This window comes from Papaver somniferum, chromosome 3, assembly GCF_003573695.1.
Source record: "Papaver somniferum cultivar HN1 chromosome 3, ASM357369v1, whole genome shotgun sequence".
Taxonomy (NCBI): Eukaryota; Viridiplantae; Streptophyta; class Magnoliopsida; order Ranunculales; family Papaveraceae; genus Papaver; species Papaver somniferum.
The window spans coordinates 159032946-159049454 of NC_039360.1; the positions used below are offsets into that span (position 1 = coordinate 159032946).

General features: G+C 37.0%; 2 protein-coding genes across 3 annotated transcripts; both read right to left on the bottom strand.

Annotated features, from left to right (window-relative positions):
- Positions 1 to 1276: 1276 nt before the first annotated feature.
- LOC113357779 (omega-hydroxypalmitate O-feruloyl transferase-like) lies at positions 1277 to 3115 on the bottom strand. The gene is made up of 2 exons (XM_026601233.1): positions 2658 to 3115; positions 1277 to 2422 (listed from the first exon to the last, which is right to left on the bottom strand). The coding sequence occupies exons 1-2, from the start codon at positions 3093 to 3095 to the stop codon at positions 1547 to 1549; spliced, it is 1314 nt and encodes a 437-aa protein (XP_026457018.1). The 5' UTR covers positions 3096 to 3115; the 3' UTR covers positions 1277 to 1546.
- A 1263-nt stretch (positions 3116 to 4378) lies between these two features.
- LOC113357780 (ras-related protein Rab-21-like) lies at positions 4379 to 8171 on the bottom strand. 2 transcript variants are annotated; one of them, XM_026601235.1, is made up of 6 exons: positions 7898 to 8171; positions 7639 to 7775; positions 5601 to 5661; positions 5330 to 5495; positions 5077 to 5165; positions 4379 to 4891 (listed from the first exon to the last, which is right to left on the bottom strand). In XM_026601235.1, the coding sequence occupies exons 1-6, from the start codon at positions 7944 to 7946 to the stop codon at positions 4803 to 4805; spliced, it is 591 nt and encodes a 196-aa protein (XP_026457020.1). In that variant the 5' UTR covers positions 7947 to 8171; the 3' UTR covers positions 4379 to 4802. The 2 variants fall into 2 exon arrangements, with proteins under 2 accessions (XP_026457020.1, XP_026457019.1); XM_026601234.1 differs by having other exon boundaries at positions 4393 to 4874; positions 7898 to 8168.
- Positions 8172 to 16509: the final 8338 nt, after the last annotated feature.

A 16509-nucleotide genomic window follows, 5' to 3' on the forward strand; every position in this document is an offset into this window, starting at 1 on the left:
TCTTAATCGCACCATTTCTCGTGTTTCAGCGGCTGCGAATTCTCCTTCTTGGACCGTTTTTTTCTTCACTTTCTTTTGAACCAAACTTGCAATTCCAGGGTTATACTCATTGGGTTTTCGGTTAGTTTCTTTCATACGACTTGCCCTAGGTCGTGGCGGTTCCATTTTTGAAGATTAATCGGAAAATCGACGATCCACTTAATTTAATCGTCGAGTTTTGATGGTGGTGGTGGGGGAGGTCGGTATGGTTGGGGGAGGAGAAGAAGAAGAGAAGAAGGAAGATGAAATGAAAATAAAAAACTGATTAGGGTAATAGAATTATAAAGGGCAAGGGTAGTATTGTAACTTCATCCATTAAGACTCCCCCTTAGCCCTTAAAAAGAGTCCACTTAAAATTGGGTATACCCCAATCTCGCCAGGTTATCTATCTCGTCTGTGACGAAACAATTATTATTTTAAGAGTTAGGTAATTGGAAGCAAGAAATACACATTCCACCAATAACAAGAGGAAGGATCCTTTCACACTTTTATTTTCACACTATCTCACACGCTGGACGTCATTTTTGTAAATAAAAACCAAATGTTGACGGATTTGAAGTTAATATATTGGGGATATGTTCATATTACAAAGATCTATGTTCCTACTGAAAATGAGCGTATTCCAAGATTATATCACCACCATCAACTGCTTTGAAAACGGACATTGAAAATTAACGAATTTATATCCATTGAAATTAAAACCATTAGATTGTGAGGTTTTATATTTCGGAATGCGTTCGTTTTCGTTAGGAACATAGATCATTGTAAGAGGAATATATATATCTCAAAATATTAACTTCAAATCCGTTATTATGTGGTTTTTATTCACAATTATAACGTCTGATGTGCGAGTGTAAAAATAAAAGTGTGCAGAAATCCTTACCCTTTTACCGAAACTTACCATCATGGGTAGTGATAGTTATGAAGTATACATGTGCTTGCATCATAACTCGAACACAACGACTGGGTCCACGAAACCACATGCAGTCGTACTCCGTACGTTTTTCTTGGCCAACGTACCTTTCAAGTACAAAACACAAGAGAGGTAGTATGCATGTATTATATATCCTCTTGCAACCGATAAAGAAACAATTAAAACAGTAGTTGTAGGTTCTCTATCTCGTCTGTCATGAAACAGTTGTTATTTAAAGAGCAGTTAGGAACTTGGAAGCAAGAAAAACAAATTCCATCGATAACATTGAGAAAATGAAGTTTGGATGCAACTTATAAACAAATGTCACCAACAACTTAACTTAATACAAACAATTCCATAACATCGTACATTGTTTATGTTTACTTATAATAATGAAATGACAAAAGCACTCTTGACATCATTAACGTAGACATTTTTAAACAACCACAAACCAATGCCACATGTGGAGATTAGATATAGAGACAAATCTCCTGGCTTTATTACTATGCATGTTTAAATGCGCGACGGACGGACATGAAACAACACAGATAAGCTATACGTAATCTTTTTGGAGATAGAAGAGATCATGATGAATCAATCGATAGATTGAATACTTATCTCCATAAGTTTTTCAAAAAGTTTCATAGCAGAAGAAGGCAAGCCGATGAATACATTTATACCTTTTCGATCGTCTCCATAGGGTAAGAATAAATCCAGACCCGGAAAAGGAACTGGTCCAAATGAAACTGGTACTCCACACCCGAAATCAATAGTGTGAAAAGATAGCTTAGACCAAGTACTTACCAAGAATGTGGCAGATAGAGAAGCTCTAGTTCTTGTTTCTTCATAGCAATCTATTGAGGATCTTATGTAACTATCTGTAACTGATTTAATCGAATTTCGAATAAGTTGAACTGAATATGACATTGGGTTCCCTAGTAGCTCACCTGATGAGCACAGAGTACTCATGAACATTGCACCATTGCCGAAATACCCTTCAGGTAATGGAGGAACAAATCTATCCCTACCATCAACAGCAAAATATAGTTTTGTTATTTGATCTGGAAGGAGTTTTAACGCTCGACTTCTAGCTCTCCACATAAAAGCAGTCAGTGCTTCGAAAGTAGAACATGTTTGAAGAATCCCATCTTCCATTGCTTTTGTTTTGAGTTGTTTTAGCTTCATTGAGTCGAAAACAAATGACTTGAAGACGAGATCTTCTTCTTGGACAAGATTAGTAGTGTTTTTCGATATGTCTTCAATCTCTGTGTACTCATCATGAGTGAACTCTACCTTAGTTGGATTTCTTGCTATGAGTACAGTTCTGTCTAAAAATGGGGGTATGGTTAATGGCAAGCCTCTTGCAAGCTCACCCCATGAGTTCAAAAACTCCACGAGAGAAAGTCCATCAACAATACAGTGGTTCACGCTTACTCCCAGTATAAATTCTCCGCAATTGAATCTGGTTACCTGCATCCAAACACACATTGGTCATGATTAATCACAAGATTAGCTAACTGCATCCTTTTTCATTACTCGTACGTCAAATATATTTTCATATTACCTCCGTTTCTGAAGAACAAAAAAGTGCTTTCACTTTTTCGTTTTAGCCTAAAAAAACGCCAAACTAGAAAAGTGATAATAATTGTTATCCAGAAATGAAGGGAGTATATAGTACAGTATATATAGTCTATTCAGAAATTACCTGAACCGCCAGTGGTGGAACTTCGAGCATATTTTTTGCATCAATACTTCTGTCGTATACAAGCTTAGGAAGTGTTTTAGGATCAGATGATTCAAAATCTCCAATCTCGTCCATATAACAATCAACCTCAGCTTCAACAAAAACAGCACCTTCGCCTGTGCAATTAATTACCAGCTTCCCATCTTCATTAATTAATAAACGACCAGCAAATGGATGATAGTAAACAAGAATATCTGCCAAGGAATCCTTGATGCTTTCAACAAATGAAGGTGCCGCTTCCTTAAAGTAGTATACAGTAGAGAATGTCACGGGCACAATCAGGTCGAGATTACTGAGGAAATAGTGGCCATTTTGTGTTTCTTTTGCAGGAGTTACCAGAGTTGGTTTCTTCACGATCTTCAAGTTGTTAAGAAGATAGTCAGATGAATAGCTTCCCATTGCAAAAATTATCTCTCTCACTTAATATGTTTCGGTTTAACTCTAAATACCGATAAGCTATGATATATATAGAGAGAGAAGGCGCCTATGGTTACATTAATTTGTCCCATGATTCAGTTGATTAGCCAAACGTTGTAACGCTGTGGCATCTCCAATAGTTAAAGAGAAACTTGTTTCTTAGTGTCAAATAAGATTCCAGAACTACGTGTTCCCACGTTTTTGGCATCTCTGACTCTATATTCTTTAATAACCACCAACGGTGTGCATCGATCGCGATAGTACATCTGCCCCAAAGCATGAAATAGTCCTGTCCTGCCGTATCCCCACCAAACAAGAAATGGACCATTAAAGACATGGCAAATACTATAAGTTCAAACTCCAAAATGAACCAGGTCTCAGAAGTACGGCATTGCTCCATGGAAAGCTCCATTATGATTGATAACTAACTCACCTACTCCTGGAAAACTAGACGAAAGTCCAAGAACCAATCAAATTCCTGTACCCATTAGAATCAACTAACAACCACTTGATAGAATAGGAAAAGGTCATATTGAAGCTCTAGAGAAATGATCACAGGTTTTCACTTGACAGATGACAAAGTTCCAGAATATGACCACACGACCAATGGAATTATTCCTCCTCGCAGGTGGTTGCAGCAAGCCTTGCGCTGATCATCAGCACAATACACTAATCACCGAATTAATGGTTGAAAGGTGACCGAATAGGTTATGATATAATTAACCTTGATCTTCTTGTTAAACTTACCAAGCACCTACATATTTCGTTTTTGTCACTGTTTTTTGAATGGTTTTAAGAGAAATAAATCCCCAAGTTATTGTCGTCATATAGTGTGTTTTGTACTCCCAGTGACAAATTGCAACTACAATAATGTGTCAACCAGTTCCGTCGCTAATAAATTGGAGTTGCGAGCTGAGTTGGCATCGCCAAATATGGCTAATAAAAAAGCGGCGCCTAACAGCAGATTCCATATTACAGGTGACCGTTTTAACCATTCATCCCGGCATCACTGGGAACCAATCAAATTCCTGAAAAGACATACATGACTTGCATTTCAGCGTAGCCATAATTTGCAAAATTCACATATGGCTGTACTGTCCCGCTGGTTCTTTGTATTTCTTGCACCCTCTGTGAAACGGAAAAAATCATGTCCAACACTCATTTGCTTTCAATACCCTGATTATCACATGTAGTGGTGATGAATAAATTGAATCTCATGTATGTGTGCCTATGTGAAATTACTTAGACCTTGGTCAACGAAAATTGAAAAACCTGGTCCTTCAGTTAGCAAAAATAAGTCCCCTTTACAGCACCCATCAAATGAAACAGAGTATGAATTTAGCATTTCCAGTCCAGCAGTGAATTGTTTCAAGTAAAAGCATTCTAAAACCTCCTGCATTTATCCACTAAGCCAACTACAAATACTGAACTACCCAGTAGGAAGAATTTGCGAAATATTACAGAAGCTAGACTACAAAGTATTAAGAGTTAGGGAGTCATATAAGGGTAGTGTAAATAGATTTTGTCAGAGATGGCTGACGAAATGAGCACTTTCAGTGAGCTATAACAGCTTCCTTATTAGTATTCTAGTGAGCTTATAACAGCTGTCTTATTAGTATTCTTGCGTCCACCAACACCGCTTATGCTATGAACAACATTTCAATTGTTGTTCCTTTTCAGGCTCGTCGTCTATGATGAGCATCCCTTTCTTTGGACGAGGAGGAGATAAACCTTCAGTACTAAGCTTTTTCTGCAATACTCCTGCGAAAAATAGATTACTAACAAATTTATCATCACCAACACTACAGCTCTTATTGCTGAACTGAGGTAAACTTTTACATGGATGGGATGGTTATCCTAAAAAAACCAAACTGGAACTTATACATAAAAAAATGGTACCCCTAGGCAATTGTAGTTAAGAAAATCACAGAACAAAAGCAAAAGTTAGTTGAATGTAGCTTACTTGTTGCAATATCAAGGAAGACTTCATCAATTCCTGTACCGACTTTAGCAGATGTCATAAACAATTTTGCTCCGATTGAAGTAGCATAACTGCACAGCACAGTATCACAAAATCACATCCATATCAAAGACTCAGGAGGAACATATTTAAGAAATCCCAGAGTTTATTCTTGATGAGCAGATTAATGTTTTATTTGTATTGCGTTGATAATGAGCTAAAATGCAAGACACTGCAGTTAAAACTTACTGATTACCTTTCAGCTTCTTCGAGATTGAACTGCTTTGCTCTAACCAAATCAGATTTATTTGCAGCAATTGCCATAATTATGGATTTGGAAGCCATTTGCTGGAGTTCTTTCACCCAATTTGTCACCCGAATGAAGCTATCATTGTCCATGATGTCATACACCAAAAGCGCAGCTGCAACAAAATATCACACAACCAAGCAACAAATTAAAGTTAGAAGATACAACATAGCAAGTCAGTAAAGATGTCGCAAGCCAAATAGATGTAACAAATACCAACCATCTGCATCACGATAGTATATTGGCCCCAAAGCATGAAATCGTTCCTGTCCTGCTGTATCCTGCCACCAAACAAGAGATAGACAAATATTCAGAACCCGCAAAAAATGCTTCATAGACAATAAAGTTACAAAAACATTCATGTTTCGGGTTTAACAGAATGATCTTAAATGAGACTACCATTGGAGTGTGTAGCTCGATCAGCCATACATGGGATTGCTAGGAATAGTCCTATAAGAAAGAAACTTGGTTCTGTGTGGTGATAAATAAGTTACTGATGCAGGAGCATAGTTACAATATCTCCTTACACAGTACCGAGCCCTAGATCCTACCAACTACTGCACGACAATCACCAACTTAACAACCTCTAATATGATACAGAACGCAGAAGATCATGGGAAGCTTATATATACAGCCAGCACCTACAAACGGCACTCAAGAAGTTACAAAAGCATTCACATTTGTGTTAAGTAATGACATTAGTACAGCAAAACTGAATTCCAAAAATCACAATTTTAGAGCTGACTTGAGATTGATACAAAGCAAAGCCTGCCTAACCAGCTCTAAAACAGTTCAGAGATCATGCACAGCTCCTTTGTAGCCAGCACCTATGAATATCACTCGATGAACGTCCAAGAACATGTGCACATGATTCCCATTGACCTCCACTGTCTACCGACTCCACACACACAGTCTACAGTCCAACTCTAAAAGGAATCTGACCTCAGAAGTAGAGCAATAAAAATGCATCATGGAAAGCTCCTCTATAACTAGCACCTACTTATGGCACTCAAAGAAAGTCCACGAACAAAATTCCTAGACACCCTGCCCAATGGCCCCCACTAATACCTCATATTTTAAAATCACATTCTTGGAGCTCACATGAGACTCCACAATAAATACGAACTTATCCAACTCTAAACTGAATCAGACGTCAGAAGTACAGCAATAAAAATGCTTCATAAACAGCTCCTTTATAACTACCACCTAAGGATGACACTCAGCAAAATCCGAGAACCAAATTCCCACATGTGTCGTGCCCATTAGCCTCCACTAACACCCAGTCACCCATTTTGATATCCACAAATCACAATACATACAGAACTGGTACTAATATCAATGACGCTGATAATGAATTGACTTAAATCACTACAAAACTACTGTTAGATTGTGAGGCTCGAACAACCACACAGGATATGCAGAAAGTGCCACATGGAGGAAACCAGGTTTCATGTGGTAATTAATAGGTTGCATTCTCCACTTACATAGTACCGAAGCCTTAGATACTAGCAACTACTGAACAACAACCACTAACTTGGCGAACTCTAAAAAGATACAGAACTCAGAAGATTATGAACTCCGTTTATAGCAACACCTAAAGGAATGACCAAGTACAAAGATAATATACACCTAATGCACATTGGCCTACAAACACAAACCTCATATTTATATCTCAGTCTCGTTCCAATGTCTGTAAATCATAGTTCATAACAGAACAAATATACTATCACAGTTACAAAAACATTGATGTCCTATACAGATGATGCTCATTGGCCTCCATAGTCTATACAAACCTCGTAATTAAGATGGGGGTTCCATTTATCATGATAGATACCGTACAACCGAACTCAAGAAAGTGCACTGTACATACAAAAGTTCCAAAAACATTCATGTTCATGTTTAAGTTGATGAACATTGTAGTTTGAACAACATCATTGGATTGCAAAAACTACAATCTCAGAGCTCACTTGAGACAACTTCATAACAAATACTAACTTAACCAACTCCAAAATGAAACAGACCTCAGAAGTACAACAATCTCCACTATAACTAGCACCTACAGAACATTAAACAAAAGTCCAAGAACCAAATTTCTATATGCGTGGTAGCCATTTTGATATTCCCAAATCACAATCCATGAAAAACTGGTTCTAATATCATTGTATTGACAAATGAATCGTTTTCGATAACCATTAGAAAAACTCAACCAGAATCAAGAAACTAAAGAGGAAAATAAGATGAAAGAAGAAACTGCATACCCAAATAGAAAGAGTAATAGGCAGACCTCGTATAAGAATCCTTTTAGTTAGAAATGAAGCTTGTACAGTTGCTTGCTGTTGATCATTGAATATATCATTCACATATCTCAATACTAATGATGTTTTCCCAACCCTACCTGTGCAAACAATCATATCATAAAATTAATAAAACCCTAATTCATTCAATAAACTCCCTAATAATCAAAATTAGATGAAATTAAACAAAACCCAGAATCAAAAATGATAAATTTAGACTTACCGTCTCCGAGAAGGACGACTTTGAATGAGTGAGGCTTGGGATTATTCATGTCTTCTATTTGAAACCCTCCTCCTCGACTATACAAACTTCTTTCAAATTAGAAAGAGGAAATGGGATCGAAGAGAATCTGAATCAAGGGTTTGATTTATAGGGTTTGTTATTTTTATAGTCCAGATCATCATGCCTTTTGCATAGTCAAGATATTTTTGCTGTTCTTTGTTCTTCAATCTACACAGAGAGAATGGTGAAGAAGAAAAGTAGAAAGAAATGAAGTGAATGCGAAGATGGTCAACAGTTTAATCAGGATATTCTTACACTTGGTTTACATCGATGATATGATACACACACCTTGAGAGTTGAGAAGCTAGTTTTGGTTTTAATCGGGGATATATATTATTATTCTCATATTTAGAGGCTTGCCAAGAGGTGATTTTAGGGGCGAAAATACTAAACAACCATTCAAGTTTAATAAAAATATATGGCTTAGTTCAAAAGGAAAGTGATGATCAATTTTTTTTTAAAGTGTTATTGTTGTTTGTAGAAGACAATTCTTCTAAAAGAAGAAAGTAAAATAAATATTATAAATGAAAATTTTCAGTTTCAGACTTCAATTACTACCGGCACCGATAATGCTTTTACTATAAGTGCCATGCCGATAGTCATAATTGTAGTTCCCAGAATCTTGTATGTACATATGCCGGCAAGGAAACATGTTTCAAGACCATGTCGGTACTTTGTGTTTGTACCGTTTCTGCTTTCTCGATTTATACCGGCACAGACTTGTCGGCATGCTCGATATGAAACAACAATGCCGACATCTAAGCGAAAAAACTTAAGTTTCTGGCCGACTTGAAATACGTGTCCGCATTCTCGATAAAAAAAGTTCAGTGCCAGCGAAACATCTTAATTTTGGGGGCTATTTGTGACTCCCCAAGTACTAAACCCGCTTAGCTAAATGATTACAACGTAATTGAAGCATAAAATCCAGATTAATGATCTTAAGAATCTCAATTACATAAGCTAAATCCAAAAAAAAACAAACCCATACACTCTGACATAGTATAAATGAAGATCTGTCATGTGATACGAATATAATAATGTGTTGTTTATAGAGAACGAATACATATATAAAATATAAATAACTTCAGTTCGCTAAAACTTTACGCTACAGAAATGAATATCTTCGCGTGCATATTTTCTTATGAATACTGAAACTGAAGTGGGAACGAATGAGCACATCATCCCAAAAAGGATGCTCAATGAAAACATGTAACTCTCAAGTAATTACTAACATGATTCACAGTTCTACAAGAATATTAATCGAAAGAAACAAAAAGAAACTAATAATTCAGCTATTTATGCATCATGAAGCAAGTGTCACTCTAACCTCGCCAAACTCATTGGAGAAGACGACGCGAGAGCAACCCTAATCAATAATAATAACATCATCTATACAAAGTGTCCATACAAACCATGATTCAGAATATTACTATGAAGATCATAAAGTTAGACAAACAAGTATAATATGCACACGAGTGATTTTCCCAAAATGAAATAGTGTATATAATAGCGAAACAGGGAAGAAGCCGCCCTACTAGGTAATATTAAAACGGGGAAGAATCCTCTCTAATATTTATATTAATTATATACTATCGAAATGGGAAAGAAGCTTCCCTACTAAATAATATTCAAACGGGGAAGAAGCCGCCCTACTCAACTTATATAAGAGTTGTGGGGAAACACAGTCACTTCTCGCCGAGAAATCAGACAACGTATATTACACACATTCAATTGCATTCAAAGAAAACATCATATTTGCAACTACAATATACACTCATACAGAGAGTAAAAGTACATCATGCTCGCAAGGAAAATAAACTCAATGATTACAAAAAGGTTAGAGAGTTCCCACCTGATTTGATGACAAGCCATGCCTACCTCGAACCCACAATCCACTGCTTCATCTTTAAGTCGATCGTTGTTAATATAGACTAATTTTTAATCACACAATCACTTTAATAATTTAGTCAATAGGCCCATACAAGGTTCATAACATAAAATCATACAATTCTCTAGTTATAGGCTAACTGAACTATCTAATGGTTCTAAGCCCATTTATGATTTTACATCTTTTCATTATCTCTCATTAACAGATCTAAGGTTTACTAATCCAATTAAGTTGGTAATCTGGTCCAACTGGAAACCAAAAGTCACTAACAGTCAACGAATGTTCAGAGGAAGTCAATTAGCAGTAAGCGTCCAAGGTCGGGTGATGGTTTATCAAAAGTGATTGTAGTAGTAGTGGTAAAACGGTTCTTTTCAGACTTGTGAAGGTAACAAAATTTCTAGATTTAAATAAAATTTAGGAAAATAGCAAACTGACGTAAAATTTTATGGAGAAATAGGGGTTGAGATTCCACCAATCAACAATACTTATGTGATCTAATATTTTTTTACTATGCAATTTAAATAATTGGGTTGATTCTAAATATTGCCTAAAGCAGATTTTCCAAAATATCAAATGTTAATCACAAGTATAATACATCAAGAGTCTAAAACTAAGCATGCATTATCAAGGGAAAACACAGTTGATTAATAAAAACCATTTAAATCATTTTTATCAATGCAATTAATCATATAAAAATATTGCATAAATTAATAAAATAGAGATTACCACATAATTATTGTGAGAATGGCTTCCTCTGTCACCCCTGGGATTGGGTTTAGCTCCTCATCTCAAAAACACACTCACAAGATAAATTCATGGCTAAAATAGGTGTTTTTATTGATGATTATATGATGAAATAGGAATTAGCAACGCTGCAGTGGTGTTACAGCGCCACTGTTACAAAAGAGTATGGTAATATAAGACTGCTGTAAACGATAACTATCTACTGCTGTGAAACAACGACAGTGGTATGAAAATAAGTCTGCTGAAGAACGACTGACTCTGCGAGTCTGTTCTTCGTGTTCTTCAGAAGCTTTAATGGCAGCAGCAGCGTTGTCTCCTCTATAATTGCTTCTCCTAGGCTCTCATCGACTCTAAACTCTCTCCTAAAGGTTTCTAACCCTTCTATGACTTGAACCCTCTCTTATATAGTCTTTTAATCCCCAAAAATCTCTACTGAATCCGACTTTTTCTTTCCTTTTTCTTCTCGGCGCTGTTGAGAGAATAATCACCTCTTCAGTGTTTGTACGCGTCTGTTAGCTATAAAATAGGTACCAAACTCTTCTTAAGACGTGAACAAGACTAAATACATTAATTTCCAGCGTCAAACTCTCCCAAATATCTCTCACAAATCTTTGAAACTTGAACAGAAAGTACGTGTCCTGTTTGAACTTTGATTACTTCTCCCGGCCATTCCAGCCCAATTGGTTGGGTCCAATTGATTGTATCAGGCCTGTTTAGTCATGCAGAGTCCATACGTACCAAATACAGCAATTGAATCTCCTAAAATCACGTCCAAAATTCGATCTTCAAATCTGCCAGACGCTGCATGCATTTTCCCGCCATTTTTTTAATTCAAAACGTGAAGAAGGTGGGTGCCCTTATCCTGTGCTGTTCTCCCTTTAGCAGCTGCCTGGAAATAGGTCACCCCTTAGTAATTAGGTTACCCCTTATCCAAAATCAAGGGTCCGTATAGCAAGTGTCCTCTGAGGCATTTTCCGCACTTTTTTCGGGGTTCCTCCGGGGTATTTCTGGGATACTTCCGGTACACTTCTGAGGCGCTTCCGGTACGTTATCAACGGAGGTCCAGATGCCACATTTTTAGCCAAATTCGCCGCAAGAGATTATTTTCCAAAAACACCTACAAATACATAAAATAACCAAATAAGTACAATATCGAGTACTAACAATATATACAAATGAGCTATATTAGACACATAAATGCGTCTATCATCGGGTCAACAGTCAAGGTCAAGTCCACTGGTCAAACCGGTCAAGCTCCACCGAGTCAATTCTGAGTCAAAATGATTCAACTTAGGTTATCAGGGTCAACTCGACTCAGTCAGATGGTCTGAGTCGGGTAAGTCAGTCAATTGACTCGGCTGAAAGGCACAATGCCAAAACTTTGCATAGGCTAAACATATAATGCATAATTACAATGAAAACAAAACATTCCAAAACAAAAGATGCATTTATAACCGCAACAAGCCTTTCAATTGTACTCCCTCAGTTTCTAAAAAATAGGCGTGTTTCCTTATTTGAGTATGTCAGAAAAATAGGCTTGTTTCCATATATGGTGTAATGATCCGTCCCTCCATCGATACTGTCCCCACTTACCCACTGCGGATATCCGGCAGTGTGGGGTTTTCAACGGGAATCGCTGCGGTAATCCAGCAGCGACTTCCCGAATGGTCACCCATCCCTTGATTACTCCCGCCCGAGCACGCTTAACTGCAGAGTTTTCTGCCAACTCTGGAGCCAATTGTGTTGAAAAGGCCTCGGTATAATGTAGACGTTCCTTGCCTCTTGTGAGACCAGTATCTATCTCAACGGCCTAGCATACTCTCCCACCCGAGCATAAGCGAACCATCCCTAGTTGTATCCCAACTAGCATAAGCAGCAACTTCCCGGATGCGGTCATCCAATAGCAATTTCCCAGATGGTCACTCATTCATTGATTACTCCCGCTCGAGCACGCTTAACTGTAGAGTTTTCTGCCAACTCTGGAGCCAATTGTGATGAAAAGGCCTTAGTATAATGTAGACGTTCCTTGCCTCTTGCGAGACCAGTATCTAGCTCAACGGCCTAGCATACTCTCCCACCCGAGCACAAGCGAACCATCCCTAGTTGTATCCCAACTAACACCGATATTGTTCCCACTTACTCACTGCGGTTATCCAACAATGTGGGATTTTTAACGGCACTATTGCGGTCATCCAGCAGCAGCTTCCCGAGAGGTCATCCATCATTTGACTACTCCCGGCCGAGCACGCTTAACTGAGAAGTTTTTCTCACAACTCAATCAAATGTACTCACCAGACCCTCGGTGTTAGGAAGGGACAAATCATTACTTATATTCCATTCGGCCAACCACTTCCAAATATAAGAGTATTACATGTGGAAAGTCAAATGTTATGATTTTACTACCATATCCATAGAGGGAACACTTCTCTCTCTCCATTTTCTCTCTTAATACAAAAAGGGGACCACTTCTCTCTCCCATTTCTATTATATAAAATGAGTGGGGACCAAAGGATACATTAGGAATAAACATGAAACATTGTCTATAATGATTAGTTTCCTTATTTTTTGGTTTGAGAGTAATACTAAACACACTTATGTAACACTAATTTAATCTTCATACTTTCTGAACTTCAATACATATAACATTACACCATCAACCTGAGTTTCTCCATATTCAGTTAAACTCAGCTCCTCCCATTCCTGCCACTGCAATACAACTGATACCAGTTCATAATCACCACCATTAAAAACTTCTTCATTAATCCTTTTTCACAAATTCCTAACATTCATCTAAAGAACCAGCCAGAAACTCAACTCCACCAATTCAATCTCTATGCTACATCTCAAAACAACACCACCAACTAACAATTTTCATCCCTTTCAACACCATCTAACCACCATACTTAAGCAATATCTTTATTGATACATTAATTGCAATTCTTATCAACTCAACATCCAAAAATACCACATCAACAATACAAATTTATTCCATTTCTTCAATTCAGAACTAATACCACACACATATTAATAAAAATCAAATTATTGAATAATAATTACCTTGAAAACAAACCATAATCCTTCATAGCTGCTCAACCTCCATATGATTCAGATTCATCCATAATAACAACTAACCCATGAACTGCAACATCATCATTATATCATCTGCAACTCAATACAGGTTCACCTAAACCGTGAATTCCAACAGTTGAATCAGATTCTGCTTGGCTTTTACTCGTTTCATTTATTTTTCTTGAAAAATACTAACAACCCATCAATCATGTTCAACTAACACTCGATAGTTATCACCACCATCATTACTCATACTAAAAACAAGAAGAACCCCTTTCCTGCTTTATCCAGAGACAAATTGAAGTCAACGACATCGCCTTCTCCCTTAATTCATCTATCTACTGATCTTCCTAAGAATTACTCATACTGAAAACAAGACCAATCCTCTTGATAAAGATCGACAACGAAGAGGAGAGGAAGAACAGAAAAGAAGAAGAAGAAGAAAGAGAAAGAAGAAAAGAGAAACTGATTTTCTGTTCGACACGTTTAGGATAAAACCAAATGGTTTTACTGCGTCACCCAACACTTCAGATATGGCAGCCCAGGCCGGTCTAAAGCAAAATTATTATTTTTCCCTTCATTCTCATCCAATGATATCTTCTTCGTCCGGTATCCGATTGACACGCTAATGATATTAGTTTCAAATATAAATTATTGTTAGATTATTTTTCTCTAATTAAAATCTATATTAACTAATCGAGTCATTAGCGGCCAAAACGTCTGTTGACTAGTCTAATATCATTGACGAGCTTGAGGGTCCTCGTGATATTAATTTTTGGCATGATAAGGGTACGAATGCCATGTTGATTAGAAATCTGTCGGAATGATATTCATACTTTCACCACGCCAGCACTGGGTTTTTTCAGGAGTAACGATGGCGATTCAGTGAAAATTTCATGACATTAATTCATATATCTAAGTATTTTTGAGTACTTGTATCTTGGGTTTGTTTTAGGGGTGTCAACGGGTCCGGGTCCTCCCGGGTATCACTAGACCCGGATCCGGACCCTACTTATAAAGGTCGGGTCCGGTTCCTAAATTTGTGGACCCAGAATCGGACCCGTTTAAATACCCGGGTACCCGTCGGTTCCGGGTACCCATTGGGTCTAAAGAAAACTATTTAAAAAATATCAAAAACTTAATATATTTCTCTTTTTAGCTTGGATTTAAGTAATTTTTATAAAAAATTATTATTATTTCTTATGAATGTACTAAATAAAGATTAAATGTAAGAGAAAAAATTTAAATGAGTAAAATATCAAAGCTAAAACTAGAAAAATACTTATAATTTGCTAAAAACAAGAATAAAAGAATGAATAAACGGGTACCCGATACCCGCGGGTATTACCCGTTTGGACCCGTTTAAATTCGGGTCCAATCGGGTAATTACCCGCCGGATCCTAAGTAGCTAATAGGTCCAACTTTAGGACCCGGACCCTGAACCGGACCCTAATATACCAGGTCCGGTTCCGGATCCGGGTAATGGGTACCCATTGACAGCCCTAGTTTGTTTACTTTCTTGGGTTGGTTCTTCATGAATATATTTATGCTCATAAATATCATGATCTAAGGGTGTTTGATCCAAAAAATAATGTTGTAATTATTAGTTGTATCTAACTAGGGTATTACCCGTGCCGTAACGGCCAGAGCTTTCAGTTATTGTCGTTATTCTTACTAATCACCCTCAGATGTTTCTCCTAAAATATTTTATATTTTGTCGATGCTGGTAACTTTTTGTTATCTTCGTAATAATGGTTTCAGAGATTCCACTATGTATAATTAATTTCTTGGATTTACGACTGAAAATTATCGAATATTAAGTCTGGCCTACCCGACCTGAATTTGTTTACGGACTCAGAAATATTAAGTCTGGCCTCCCCAGTCTGTTTTAGTTTTTAGGCCAGACGGCCTGGCCTGCCCAAATTTACACCCCTAGATAGTGATATTTGAATATGTATACTTTATTACTTCCATTTCCAATTCTGATGAGTAAAATGATAGTATTATGTGAAACGACGATTATAATAGTGTCCGACATTTTCTCAATTACTTTCGCTTCCAATTCTGATGCACGGAACAGCGGCATTCATAAAATGAGGGTATTACTAATTTTATGAAAAGGGCAGCAAAATAGAAAATCCCTTAGCCTAACTGGTTTAGTTGTGCAATGGGAGATTTAGATCCTGCAGTACGTTATTCATAGTGTTGGTGATATTTCCAAGACTTGGATGACGTTCTTATAGTAATTCATTAGAATATACTCTATTCTAATTTGAGATCTGTTGTTATATTTGTTAATTTGACAACTGTCATGTTGACAAAATGATAAATCACATTGCCATTTTAAAATGACAGAGTTCAACATACAACTCTCTTGATGCATCTGGACAAAACACATTCGAACACCCTACACAAAGGGCTAAACACATGACGAAAATGTAGTTGGTGAGGACGAACATATAAAGTTGAAGAAAACGTTTTGGTGTCGAGGAAAAAATTAATTTGATTCAACCATTTTGGTGTTACAACTACAATCACCTGTCGAGGAGACGGGATATGGATTGGAACACTAACTACAATCACATATAAAGAATTACATGACCAACACGGAAATAATAAAAAATGGGGTTAGAGAAGTCCTTGTTTAGAACTCCAAGAATTTCCAACTTTTTATATCCTAGAAATAGAAGTCAAAAATCTTATTTTGTTTTGCTTTATGCAGTTTTGCCAGATCCAAATGACTAACATTAATTCATAAAAATTAAGAACAAAGAAAGTAGAGTAACTTAATCGACAACCTAAGCTATATAAGCAAAGTATCTATAGTGGTTTAGTATATCTGCAAACAAAA